The 14,243-nt window shown below is 43.6% G+C and overlaps 1 protein-coding gene across 8 annotated transcripts in view; it reads right to left on the reverse strand.

The window, feature by feature from the left end:
• LOC307045511 (CREB-regulated transcription coactivator 2) overlaps positions 1-13,948 on the reverse strand; it is a 40,550-nt gene extending 26,602 nt beyond the window's left edge. For 4 of the 8 annotated variants that reach the window (XM_079691204.1, XM_079691200.1, XM_079691199.1 and 1 more), the window contains exons 1-3: positions 13,624-13,945; positions 1,487-1,591; positions 369-482 (exon numbers count right to left, since the gene is read on the reverse strand). In XM_079691204.1, the coding sequence (XP_079547330.1) occupies positions 369-482; positions 1,487-1,591; positions 13,624-13,782 (378 nt within the window). In that variant the 5' untranslated portion in view covers positions 13,783-13,945. Of the gene's footprint in view, positions 1-368; positions 483-1,486; positions 1,592-13,623 lie in introns of all 8 variants that reach the window. The other 4 variants (XM_079691205.1, XM_079691201.1, XM_079691202.1 and 1 more) reach the window with 3 other exon arrangements.
• Positions 13,949-14,243: the final 295 nt, after the last annotated feature.

The raw sequence follows: 14,243 nt of genomic DNA on the forward strand, positions 1-14,243 counted from the left end.
GTCTGAGCTGAGGGGTCTGACCTGAGGGGTCTGAGCTGAGGGGTCTGAACTGAGGGGTCTGAGCTGAGGGGTCTGAGCTGAGGGGTCTGAACTGAGGGGTCTGAGCTGAGGGGTCTGAGCTGAGGGGTCTGAGCTGAGGGGTCTGAACTGAGGGGTCTGAGCTGAGGGGTCTGACCTGAGGGGTCTGAACTGAGGGGTCTGAACTGAGGGGTCTGAACTGAGGGGTCTGAACTGAGGGGTCTGAGCTGAGGGGTCTGAACTGAGGGGTCTGAACTGAGGGGTCTGAGCTGAGGGGTCTGAGCTGAGGGGTCTGAGCTGAGGGGTCTGAACTGAGGGGTCTGAACTGAGGGGTCTGAACTGAAGGATACCTGCCGGCGGTACGGTCGCACCGGAGACACGAAGCCACGATCTCTCTGCACGCGCTCCACCAGACCGTGGTGCCGCGTGGAGCGGTTCGATTCCAGGGAGGAGGGGAAGGAGCCCTGAGGGGAGAAGTACTCAGGTCAGGTACTTGAGTAAAAGTAGAAGTACTCAGGTCAGGTACTTGAGTAAAGGAGAAGTACTCAGGTCAGGTACTTGAGTAAAGTAGAAGTACTCAGGTCTTGTACTTGATTAAAGTAGAAGTACTCAGGTCAGGTACTTGAGTAAAGGAGAAGTACTCAGGTCAGGTACTTGAGTAAAAGTAGAAGTACTCAGATCTTGTACTTGATTAAAGTAGAAGTACTCAGGTCAGGTACTTGAGTAAAGTAGAAGTACTCAGGTCTTGTACTTGAGTAAAAGTAGAAGTACTCAGATCTTGTACTTGATTAAAGTAGAAGTACTCAGGTCTTGTACTTGAGTAAAAGTAGAAGTACTCAGATCTTGTACTTGAGTAAAGTAGAAGTACTCAGATCCTGTACTTGAGTAAAGTAGAAGTACTCAGATCCTGTACCTGAGTAAGGTAGAAGTACTCAGGTCTTGTACTTGAGTAAAAGTAGAAGTACTCAGATCTTGTACTTGAGTAAAGTAGAAGTACTCAGGTCTTGTACTTGAGTAAAAGTAGAAGTACTCAGATCTTGTACTTCAGTAAAGTAGAAGTACTCAGGTCTTGTACTTGAGTAAAAGTAGAAGTACTCAGATCTTGTACTTGAGTAAAGTAGAAGTACTCAGATCTTGTACTTGAGTAAAGTAGAAGTACTCAGGTCTTGTACTTGAGTAAAGTAGAAGTACTCAGGTATTGTACTTGAGTAAAGTAGAAGTACTCAGGTCTTGTACTTGAGTAAAGTAGAAGTACTCAGATCTTGTACTTTAGTAAAGTAGAAGTACTCAGGTCTTGTACTTGAATAAAGTAGAAGTACTCAGGTCTTGTACTTGAGTAAAGTAGAAGTACTCAGGTCTTGTACTTGAGTAAAGTAGAAGTACTCAGGTCTTGTACTTGAGTAACAATAGAAGTACTCAGGTCTTGTACTTGAGTAAAGTAGAAGTACTCAGGTCTTGTACTTGTCACCTGGAAGTGGTCCTGATGGTTCCTCCCGATCTGGTTGACGTTGGGCAGAGACCCCCCGTAATACGGCCCCTGACTCCGGGCCAGACGCAGCTTCTGGGCCTGCAGCTGCAACCGGACACAGAGAACAGTCTTTACCAAGAGTAAACTAAAGTAACGAGTATTACACTTTACGTATTTCCATTTCATGCTTCTTCAAACGTGGACCCTATTCTGCTCTTTGGGGGGTTCCCTCTCCTGGAGGGTTCTATGGGTGTTAGTGCATGTGAATGGTCTGCAGACGCTAAAGTCCCTGTGTTCCCTCCAGAGGGAGATTCTCTCTGTTGTTTTACATTGTGCAAATTGTCCCTGCCTATTTGTCATTATAAATTGTTACTCTATTTTTTTGTTTATAGATTATGTTATCTTTTTATTGCACATTTGTTTTACTTAATCTTCCCTTCTCTATATATTCAACCATAAGATCTTCAAATAATAGTCAAATGGTAAATCCTATTTACAACTAAATTAAACTGAATGTAATCACAGTATTCTCTGCTGTTTTAAGAACGTGACTGCATAATGAAATTATAAACAAATCAATCAATCAATCAATCAATCAATCAATGTTTATTCATAGAGCCCAATATCACTAATGTTACATTTGTCTCAGTGGACTTCACAGTTTGTACAGAATATCAGTATGACAATACGACACCCTCTGTCCTTAGACCCTCTGTCCTTAGACCCTCTGTCCTTAGACCCTCTGTCCTTAGACCCTCACATCGTACAAGGAAACACTTCCAGAGAAAGCCCACAGTTTAAAGGGGAACATGGGAGAAACCTCAGGGAGAGCAACAGAGGAGGGATCCCTCTCTCAGGACGGACAGACGTGCAATAGATGCCGTGTGTAAATTGACAAAAACAAATAAATAACAGAAAGCCAATTCCATAGATATTTATTATGATTTAGAGCGTTTCTGATGATTGCGGACACATATTATACAATAAGAGTATATATTAGAGATGCCAGTGATTATTCGATTATTCGTTACAAATCGAATATTATTTTTAAAAATCGATTTTATTTATATATTTTTTAATTATTATTTATGTTTTTTTTTTTTTTATGGCTTAGTTTCAACCAAAATATAGACTAATGCTAATAATAGTAATAGTATTAATAATTGTAAATGGCCATTGGTCACACCACCAGTTTGTTTTACTGTAAACTTGGAGGAAGCCTGCGTACAGAGCAGGCTGCTGCTGCAGCACGAGACACACCGACCCCGCCCCCACCCCGGGGGCGGGGTCGGTGTCGGTCGCATAATCGATTATTATTCGCCAGGGCTGCCGAATAATCGATTTTGATCATGGTCAGTTTCTGGCAACCCTAATAGATATTAGACTTCATCGTCCACCTCAGTGGAACACTTTCACATTAACATAACTTACGATGTGTCCCTTAGTAATATTAAATATATATGTGTAACGTTATTATCGTTCAGGCCTTCCCTCACAGAACTGACCTGAGGTTTTGAAGCTTTTCTTAACGCCAACATCAGGAGGAGAGATGACGTGAAAGTAAAAAGAGATAAACACTTGTGGATGTGAGATAAACTAACAATCATCTGTTTCTAAGAATATCTTTCCTAAAAACAACCAAACAAACAACTTATGACTCAGATGATAACCACTGTTAGTCAGCAGGCTGTAGCACGGCAACACCATTACAGAGAACACGCACCGAGATAACAACGACTACATCTCTGGTTTCAGACAGAGGGGGAAAGAGGTGCTGATACACACCTGAACATCAGCAGGAGAGGACTCTTTAAAGTAGAGACACTACATACTGATATACACCTGAACATCAGCAGGAGAGGACTCTTTAAAGTAGAGACACTACATACTGATATACACCTGAACATCAGCAGGAGAGGACTCTTTAAAGTAGAGACACTACATACTGATATAAACCTAAACATCAGCAGGAGAGGACTCTTTAAAGTAGAGACACTACATACTGATATACACCTGAACATCAGCAGGAGAGGACTCTTTAAAGTAGAGACACTACATACTGATATACACCTGAACATCAGCAGGAGAGGACTCTTTAAAGTAGAGACACTACATACTGATATACACCTGAACATCAGCAGGAGAGGACTCTTTAAAGTAGAGACTCTACATACTGATATATACCTGAACATCAGCAGGAGAGGACTCTTTAAAGTAGAGACACTACATACTGATATACACCTGAACATCAGCAGGAGAGGACTCTTTAAAGTAGAGACACTACATACTGATATACACCTGAACATCAGCAGGAGAGGACTCTTTAAAGTAGAGGCACTACATACTGATATACACCTGAACATCAGCAGAAGAGGACTCTTTAAAGTAGAGACACTACATACTGATATACACCTGAACATCAGCAGGAGAGGACTCTTTAAAGTAGAGACACTACATACTGATATACACCTGAACATCAGCAGGAGAGGACTCTTTAAAGTACAGACACTACATACTGATATACACCTGAACATCAGCAGGAGAGGACTCTTTAAAGTAGAGACACTACATACTGATATACACCTGAACAACAGCAGGAGAGGACTCTTTAAAGTAGAGACACTACATACTGATATACACCTGAACATCAACAGGAGAGGACTCTTTAAAGTAGAGACACTACATACTGATATACACCTGAACATCAGCAGGAGAGGACTCTTTAAAGTAGAGACACTAAATACTGATATACACCTGAACATCAGCAGGAGAGGACTCTTTAAAGTAGAGACAGTACATACTGATATACACCTGAACATCAGCAGGAGAGGACTCTTTAAAGTAGAGACACTACATACTGATATACACCTGAACATCAGCAGGAGAGGACTCTTTAAAGTAGAGACACTACATACTGATATACACCTGAATATCAGCAGGAGAGGACTCTTTAAAGTAGAGACACTACATACTGATATACACCTGAACATCAGCAGGAGAGGACTCTTTAAAGTAGAGACACTACATACTGATATACACCTGAACATCAGCAGGAGAGGACTCTTTAAAGTAGAGACAATACATACTGATATACACCTGAACATCAGCAGGAGAGGACTCTTTAAAGTAGACACTACATACTGATATACATCTGAACATCAGCAGGAGAGGACTCTTTAAAGTAGAGACACTACATACTGATATACACCTGAACATCAGCAGGAGAGGACTCTTTAAAGTAGAGACACTAAATACTGATATACACCTGAACATCAGCAGGAGAGGACTCTTTAAAGTAGAGACACTACATACTGATATACACCTGAACATCAGCAGGAGAGGACTCTTTAAAGTAGAGACACTACATACTGATATACACCTGAACATCAGCAGGAGAGGACTCTTTAAAGTAGAGACACTACATACTGATATACACCTGAACATCATGATAATTTGTAAACGACAATAATAATATTCAGTAACTAAGAAGCCTATACTGTGTAAAGGGAGCTGTGCGAGTCACTTTCCAGGAACTATTTCAAAATAAAAGCCTTTTGTAACAAATGAAGGGATTCTATCTCGTCAACAAAAGAGATCTTTTATTTTGAAAAATAAACGGACAATGTCCCTCAATAATAACAATAATTCACATGTAGGATTTTCACACATTGTTTCTAGACTGTACTTCTTCAATTACGTAGAGTAAGAGACCCGAGTACTTCTTCTTCTGCTACTACCTGTTCAAACTGCTGCCTCTGATTTCTGTAGTTTAAAGCGTGTGCGTGTGTGTGTGTGTGTGTGTGTGTGTGTGTGTGTGTGTGTGTGTGTGTGTGTGTGTGTGTGTGTGTGTGTGTGTGTGTGTGTGTGATGTTCAGAAGAGAAACTGCATATCAATACTAAACAGCTTCCAACGTGGAGCTACGGCTGCTAGCAACACACACACCCTGATGCTATTAGCTGATTGGAGTGTGTGTGTGTGTGTGTGTGTGTGTGTGTGTGTGTGTGTTTTCAGACGAGTATCAATCACGCTCAGTATCGATTAACACTTCCTTCTTAAAGAATTGCTTGTGCCTGTTAATCTGCAGATAAAGAGAGAAAGGGCAGCGTGTTTAAGGAGAGAGCCGACTGCCCAGAGCTTAATTGAATAACTTTATCGATCGTGAGACGAGAGACGAGACAGCGACTGATCCATTGCATTGTGTGCTCGCTCTGCCGTGGTTCATCTGGAAAATAAAAGCTGATTTATTAGAAGAGATGGATGGAAGTGTAACAGCTGGAGTCGCATCAGCAGCTCTGTGTTCTCAGAAGGGGATTTAAGGGGACACGCTTCAGGGTTTAGGGGGGGGGGGGGGGGGGGGGGGCTGGTTCTCTGGAGCTTCATTACCTAGTTACGTTCTTAATCCAAACTTCAGGAGGCAAAATACATTTTAATTAAAGGGCACCTATTATGCTAAATCCACTTCTTCATGTCTCTCCTACATCAACATGTGTCCCCTCTTCTTCATGTCTCTTCTACATCAACATGTGTCCCCTCTTCTCCATGTCTCTACATCAACATGTGTCCCCTCTTCTCCATGTCTCTCTACATCAACATGTGTCCCCTCTTCTTCGTGTCTCTTCTTCATCAACATTTGTCCCCTCTTCTTCGTGTCTCTTCTACATCAACATGTGTCCCCTCTTCTTCATGTCTCTTCTTCATCAACATGTGTCCCCTCTTCTTCATGTCTCTTCTACATCAACATGTGTCCCCTCTTCTTCATGTCTCTTCTACATCAACATGTGTCCCCTCTTCTCCATGTCTCTTCTATATCAACATGTGTCCCCTCTTCTTCATGTCTCTTCTACATCAACATGTGTCCCCTCTTCTTCATGTCTCTTCTACATCAACATGTGTCCCCTCTTCTTCATGTCTCTTCTACATCAACATGTGTCCCCTCTTCTCCATGTCTCTTCTACATCAACATGTGTCCCCTCTTCTCCATGTCTCTTCTACATCAACATGTGTCCCCTCTTCTTCATGTCTCTTCTACATCAACATGTGTCCCCTCTTCTTCATGTCTCTTCTACATCAACATGTGTCCCCTCTTCTTCATGTCTCCTCTACATCAACATGTGTCCCCTCTTCTCCATGTCTCTTCTACATCAACATGTGTCCCCTCTTCTTCATGTCTCTTCTACATCAACATGTGTCCCCTCTTCTTCATGTCTCTTCTACATCAACATGTGTCCCCTCTTCTCCATGTCTCTTCTACATCAACATGTGTCCCCTCTTCTCCATGTCTGTTCTACATCAACATGTGTCCCCTCTTCTTCATGTCTCTTCTACATCAACATGTGTCCCCTCTTCTTCATGTCTCTTCTACATCAACATGTGTCCCCTCTTCTTCATGTCTCTTCTTCATCAACATGTGTCCCCTCTTCTGCATGTCTCTTCTTCATCAACACGTGTCCCCTCTTCTCCATGTCTCTTCTACATCAACATGTGTCCCCTCTTCTTCATGTCTCTTCTACATCAACATGTGTCCCCTCTTCTTCATGTCTCTTCTACATCAACATGTGTCCCCTCTTCTTCATGTCTCCTCTACATCAACATGTGTCCCCTCTTCTCCATGTCTCTTCTACATCAACATGTGTCCCCTCTTCTCCATGTCTGTTCTACATCAACATGTGTCCCCTCTTCTTCATGTCTCTTCTACATCAACATGTGTCCCCTCTTCTTCATGTCTCTTCTACATCAACATGTGTCCCCTCTTCTTCATGTCTCTTCTACATCAACATGTGTCCCCTCTTCTTCATGTCTCTTCTACATCAACATGTGTCCCCTCTTCTTCATATCTCTTCTTCATCAACATGTGTCCCCTCTTCTTCATGTCTCTTCTACATCAACATGTGTCCCCTCTTCTCCATGTCTCTTCTACATCAACATGTGTCCCCTCTTCTTCATGTCTCTTCTTCATCAACATGTGTCCCCTCTTCTGCATGTCTCTTCTTCATCAACACGTGTCCCCTCTTCTCCATGTCTCTTCTACATGAGCATGTGTCCCCTCTTCTGCATGTCTCTTCTTCATCAACACGTGTCCCCTCTTCTCCATGTCTCTTCTACATCAACATGTGTCCCCTCTTCTGCATGTCTCTTCTTCATCAACACGTGTCCCCTCTTCTCCATGTCTCTTCTTCATCAACACGTGTCCCCTCTTCTTCATGTCTCTTCTACATCAATATGTGTCCCCTCTTCTCCATGTCTCTTCTACATCAGCATGTGTCCCCTCTTCTCCATGTCTCTTCTACATCAGCATGTGTCCCCTCTTCTTCATGTCTCTTCTACATCAACATGTGTCCCCTCTTCTTCATGTCTCTCCTACATCAACATGTGTCCCCTCTTCTTCATGTCTCTTCTACATCAACATGTGTCCCCTCTTCTCCATGTCTCTTCTACATCAACATGTGTCCCCTCTTCTTCATGTCTCTTCTTCATCAACATGTGTCCCCTCTTCTGCATGTCTCTTCTTCATCAACACGTGTCCCCTCTTCTCCATGTCTCTTCTACATGAGCATGTGTCCCCTCTTCTGCATGTCTCTTCTTCATCAACACGTGTCCCCTCTTCTCCATGTCTCTTCTACATCAACATGTGTCCCCTCTTCTGCATGTCTCTTCTTCATCAACACGTGTCCCCTCTTCTCCATGTCTCTTCTTCATCAACACGTGTCCCCTCTTCTTCATGTCTCTTCTACATCAATATGTGTCCCCTCTTCTCCATGTCTCTTCTACATCAGCATGTGTCCCCTCTTCTCCATGTCTCTTCTACATCAGCATGTGTCCCCTCTTCTTCATGTCTCTTCTTCATCAACACGTGTCCCCTCTTCTTCATGTCTCTTCTACATCAACATGTGTCCCCTCTTCCTCATGTCTCTTCTACATCAACATGTGTCCCCTCTTCCTCATGTCTCTTCTACATCAACATGTGTCCCCTCTTCTTCATGTCTCTTCTACATCAACATGTGTCCCCTCTTCCTCATGTCTCTTCTACATCAACATGTGTCCCCTCTTCCTCATGTCTCTTCTACATCAACATGTGTCCCCTCTTCTTCATGTCTCTTCTACATCAACATGTGTCCCCTCTTCTTCATGTCTCTTCTACATCAACATGTGTCCCCTCTTCTTCATGTCTCTTCTACATCAATATGTGTCCCCTCTTCTCCATGTCTCTTCTACATCAACATGTGTCCCCTCTTCTCCATGTCTCTTCTACATCAATATGTGTCCCCTCTTCTCCATGTCTCTTCTACATCAACATGTGTCCCCTCTTCTTCACGTCTCTTCTACATCAACATGTGTCCCCTCTTCTCCATGTCTCTTCTACATCAACATGTGTCCCCTCTTCTTCACGTCTCTTCTACATCAATATGTGTCCCCTCTTCTCCATGTCTCTTCTTCATCAACATGTGTCCCCTCTTCTTCATGTCTCTTCTACATCAACATGTGTCCCCTCTTCTCCATGTCTCTTCTACATCAACATGTGTCCCCTCTTCTCCATGTCTCTTCTTCATCAACATGTGTCCCCTCTTCTTCATGTCTCTTCTACATCAGCATGTGTCCCCTCTTCTTCATGTCTCTTCTACATCAACATGTGTCCCCTCTTCTCCATGTCTCTTCTTCATCAACATGTGTCCCCTCTTCTACATGTCTCTTCTACATCAACATGTGTCCCCTCTTCTTCATGTCTCTTCTACATCAACATGTGTCCCCTCTTCTCCATGTCTCTTCTACATCAACATGTGTCCCCTCTTCTTCATGTCTCTTCTACATCAACATGTGTCCCCTCTTCTTCATGTCTCCTCTACATCAACATGTGTCCCCTCTTCTTCATGTCTCTTCTACATCAACATGTGTCCCCTCTTCTTCATGTCTCTTTTACATCAACATGTGTCCCCTCTTCTCCATGTCTCTTCTACATCAACATGTGTCCCCTCTTCTCCATGTCTCTTCTACATCAACATGTGTCCCCTCTTCTTCATGTGTCTTCTACATCAACACGTGTCCCCTCTTCTTCATGTCTCTTCTTCATCAACACGTGTCCCCTCTTCTCCATGTCTCTTCTACATCAACATGTGTCCCCTCTTCTCCATGTCTCTTCTACATCAACATGTGTCCCCTCTTCTCCATGTCTCTTCTACATCAACATGTGTCCCCTCTTCTCCATGTCTCTTCTACATCAACATGTGTCCCCTCTTCTCCATGTCTCTTCTACATCAACATGTGTCCCCTCTTCCTCATGTCTCTTCTACATCAACATGTGTCCCCTCTTCTCCATGTCTCTTCTACATCAACATGTGTCCCCTCTTCTCCATGTCTCTTCTACATCAACATGTGTCCCCTCTTCTTCATGTCTCTTCTACATCAACATGTGTCCCCTCTTCTTCATGTCTCTTCTACATCAACATGTGTCCCCTCTTCTCCATGTCTCTTCTACATCAACATGTGTCCCCTCTTCTTCATGTCTCTTCTACATCAACATGTGTCCCCTCTTCTTCATGTCTCTTCTACATCAACATGTGTCCCCTCTTCTTCATGTCTCTTCTACATCAACATGTGTCCCCTCTTCTCCATGTCTCTTCTACATCAACATGTGTCCCCTCTTCTTCATGTCTCTTCTACATCAACATGTGTCCCCTCTTCTTCATGTCTCTTCTACATCAACATGTGTCCCCTCTTCTTCATGTGTCTTCTACATCAACACGTGTCCCCTCTTCTTCATGTCTCTTCTTCATCAACACGTGTCCCCTCTTCTCCATGTCTCTTCTACATCAACATGTGTCCCCTCTTCTCCATGTCTCTTCTACATCAACATGTGTCCCCTCTTCTCCATGTCTCTGCTACATCAACATGTGTCCCCTCTTCTCCATGTCTCTTCTACATCAACATGTGTCCCCTCTTCTTCATGTCTCTTCTACATCAACATGTGTCCCCTCTTCTCCATGTCTCTTCTACATCAACATGTGTCCCCTCTTCTCCATGTCTCTTCTACATCAACATGTGTCCCCTCTTCTTCATGTCTCTTCTACATCAACATGTGTCCCCTCTTCTTCATGTCTCTTCTACATCAACATGTGTCCCCTCTTCTCCATGTCTCTTCTACATCAACATGTGTCCCCTCTTCTTCATGTCTCTTCTACATCAACATGTGTCCCCTCTTCTTCATGTCTCTTCTACATCAACATGTGTCCCCTCTTCTTCATGTCTCTTCTACATCAACATGTGTCCCCTCTTCTTCATGTCTCTTCTACATCAACATGTGTCCTCTCTTCTTCATGTCTCTTCTACATCAACATGTGTCCCCTTTTCTCCATGTCTCTTCTACATCAACATGTGTCCCCTCTTCTCCATGTCTCTTCTACATCAACATGTGTCCCCTCTTCTCCATGTCTCTTCTACATCAACATGTGTCCCCTCTTCTTCATGTCTCTTCTACATCAACATGTGTCCCCTCTTCTCCATGTCTCTTCTACATCAACATGTGTCCCCTCTTCTCCATGTCTCTTCTACATCAACATGTGTCCCCTCTTCTTCATGTCTCTTCTACATCAACATGTGTCCCCTCTTCTTCATGTCTCTTCTACATCAACATGTGTCCCCTCTTCTTCATGTCTCTTCTACATCAACATGTGTCCCCTCTTCTCCATGTCTCTTCTACATCAACATGTGTCCCCTCTTCTTCATGTCTCTTCTACATCAACATGTGTCCCCTCTTCTCCATGTCTCTTCTACATCAACATGTGTCCCCTCTTCTCCATGTCTCTGCTACATCAACATGTGTCCCCTCTTCTCCATGTCTCTTCTACATCAACATGTGTCCCCTCTTCTTCATGTCTCTTCTACATCAACATGTGTCCCCTCTTCTCCATGTCTCTTCTACATCAACATGTGTCCCCTCTTCTCCATGTCTCTTCTACATCAACATGTGTCCCCTCTTCTTCATGTCTCTTCTACATCAACATGTGTCCCCTCTTCTTCATGTCTCTTCTACATCAACATGTGTCCCCTCTTCTTCATGTCTCTTCTACATCAACATGTGTCCCCTCTTCTTCATGTCTCTTCTACATCAACATGTGTCCCCTCTTCTTCATGTCTCTTCTACATCAACATGTGTCCTCTCTTCTTCATGTCTCTTCTACATCAACATGTGTCCCCTTTTCTCCATGTCTCTTCTACATCAACATGTGTCCCCTCTTCTCCATGTCTCTTCTACATCAACATGTGTCCCCTCTTCTCCATGTCTCTTCTACATCAACATGTGTCCCCTCTTCTTCATGTCTCTTCTACATCAACATGTGTCCCCTCTTCTCCATGTCTCTTCTACATCAACATGTGTCCCCTCTTCTTCATGTCTCTTCTACATCAACATGTGTCCCCTCTTCTCCATGTCTCTTCTACATCAACATGTGTCCCCTCTTCTCCATGTCTCTTCTACATCAACATGTGTCCCCTCTTCTTCATGTCTCTTCTACATCAACATCTGTCCCCTCTTCTTCATGTCTCTTCTACATCAACATGTGTCCTCTCTTCTCCATGTCTCTTCCACATCAACATGTGTCCCCTCTTCTCCATGTCTCTTCTACATCAACATGTGTCCCCTCTTCTTCATGTCTCTTCTACATCAACATGTGTCCCCTCTTCTCCATGTCTCTTCTACATCAACATGTGTCCCCTCTTCTTCATGTCTCTTCTACATCAACATGTGTCCCCTCTTCTTCATGTCTCTTCTACATCAACATGTGTCCCCTCTTCTCCATGTCTCTTCTACATCAACATGTGTCCCCTCTTCTCCATGTCTCTTCTACATCAACATGTGTCCCCTCTTCTCCATGTCTCTTCTACATCAACATGTGTCCCCTCTTCTTCATGTCTCTTCTACATCAACATGTACTGATATGCCCGGCAATAATCATAATAACAAAACAGGCCATTTCTTAGACACCTTTCACATCGCTCAAAGACGCTTAAACGCAGTTCACCTGTACCCACGCAGCACCACATCACACCTGGTGAAGAGAAAGCACCAAATAATCCCCATAATCCATCAGCACTCCTGCCTCACACACACGGAGGAAGCCCAACAGCTGTTTTGGGATTCATGGGATTTATAGCTCTCATAGTTAGTCATGGTTAGCCTCAGTGAGAGCTGGAAACATCATGCCCAAACCAACCATGAGTATGAAAGAAGGACACAGATTACATTTAACCAGGAACGATTGGTTAAAAAAAAAAAAGAAGGTATTATAGGGATGAATAATACTCTATCTGAAGATTCAGTCCAATACAAGAGTTGCTGCTTAATGTTAACTTTAAAAAATAATCTTTAACATTCTCTTTAGAATAAGAACACTTATGAAAACCCACATAAAGTATTTGTTAGAATAAACGTTGTGTTTTTTCTGCAGGTCTGAAGTATCACTTCCTGCTTCAGTTAATAAACACTTAGCATGTGTCAGAGGTCAGCTGGAACCGTAAAGTACACAGGTCTGGTACTTGAGTAAAAGTAGAAGTACTCAGATCATCTACTTGAGTAACAGTAGTAGTAGTCCGATTTTTTTACTTGAGTAAAAGTAGAAGTACACAGGTCTGGTACTTGAGTTAAAGTAGAAGTACACAGATCTGGTACTTGAGTAAAAGTAGAAGTACACAGATATGGTACTTTTGTCAAATTAGAAGTACACAGATCTGGTACTTGAGTAAAAGTAGTAGTACTACGGTCTAAAAGTCGAAATGTTCCTCAAGTGAAAGTAGAAAAGTATTATCATCAAAATATAGTTAAAGTACCGACAGTAAAAGTAGTCATTGTGCACAGTACTTGAGTAAATGTACTTAGTTACTTTACATCACTGTAAATAAAGATCTGAGTACTTCTACCACCTAAGAGTAAACAACACTTAGCCCCGGTGGCTAACGCTGATGCTAACTCCGCTGACTCCGCATCGGAAGCGAACAGCAGCTAACACTCCAGCCGGGAAACAGAGCCTCTGAGCGGCTGCTTTACACCGTGAGGTCCGAGCGGAGCGCCGTGTGGAGGCCGGATAATGGGGCTCTCATGGAGCCCGGGGAGGCCTCTGATCCTCCGGGCAGCTCGCATCACACTCACCCTGGTGGAGGTGATGTCCATCATGACCTCCTGGAAGGCGGCCGTCTCCTCGGCCTGTCGCTGGGTGTGCAGCGCTATCTTCTCACTAAACTTTCGGGGGTTTGAAGCCCCGCACCCGGGTCCCGAGGCGGGTCCGCAGCCTGTACCCGAGGCAGACATCTTCACCCGGGGAGACCTGACGTAGTGGAGCCGCTGTCAGAGGAGGAGGTCTGACTCCGCCTCTCAGAGGGAGGAGGTCTGACTCCGCCTCTCAGAGGAGGAGGTCTCACTCCGTCTTTCAGAGGGAGGAGGTCTCACTCTCAGAGGAGGAGGTCTCACCCTATGGTCTCACTCCGTCTCTAAGAGGGAGGAGGTCTCACTCCGCCTCTCAGAGGGAAGAGGTCTCACTCCGCCTCTCAGAGGGAGGAGGTCTCACTCCGTCTTTCAGAGGGAGGAGGTCTCACTCCATCTCTCAGAGGGAGGAGGAGGTCTCACTCTTTTGAGGTACTTAATAATAACAGGTTTATTTTGTTCGTGCTTTTAAAGGTCCTCAAAGTCGCTTTAAATAGATAGTTAAAAGAAAAGAACAACAAATAAATATAGTTAAAGTCAAATAAAAATCAAGCAATACAAAAACAATC

The sequence above is a fragment of the Notothenia rossii genome (genome assembly GCF_949606895.1).
Source record: "Notothenia rossii genome assembly, chromosome: 7".
Taxonomy (NCBI): Eukaryota; Metazoa; Chordata; class Actinopteri; order Perciformes; family Nototheniidae; genus Notothenia; species Notothenia rossii.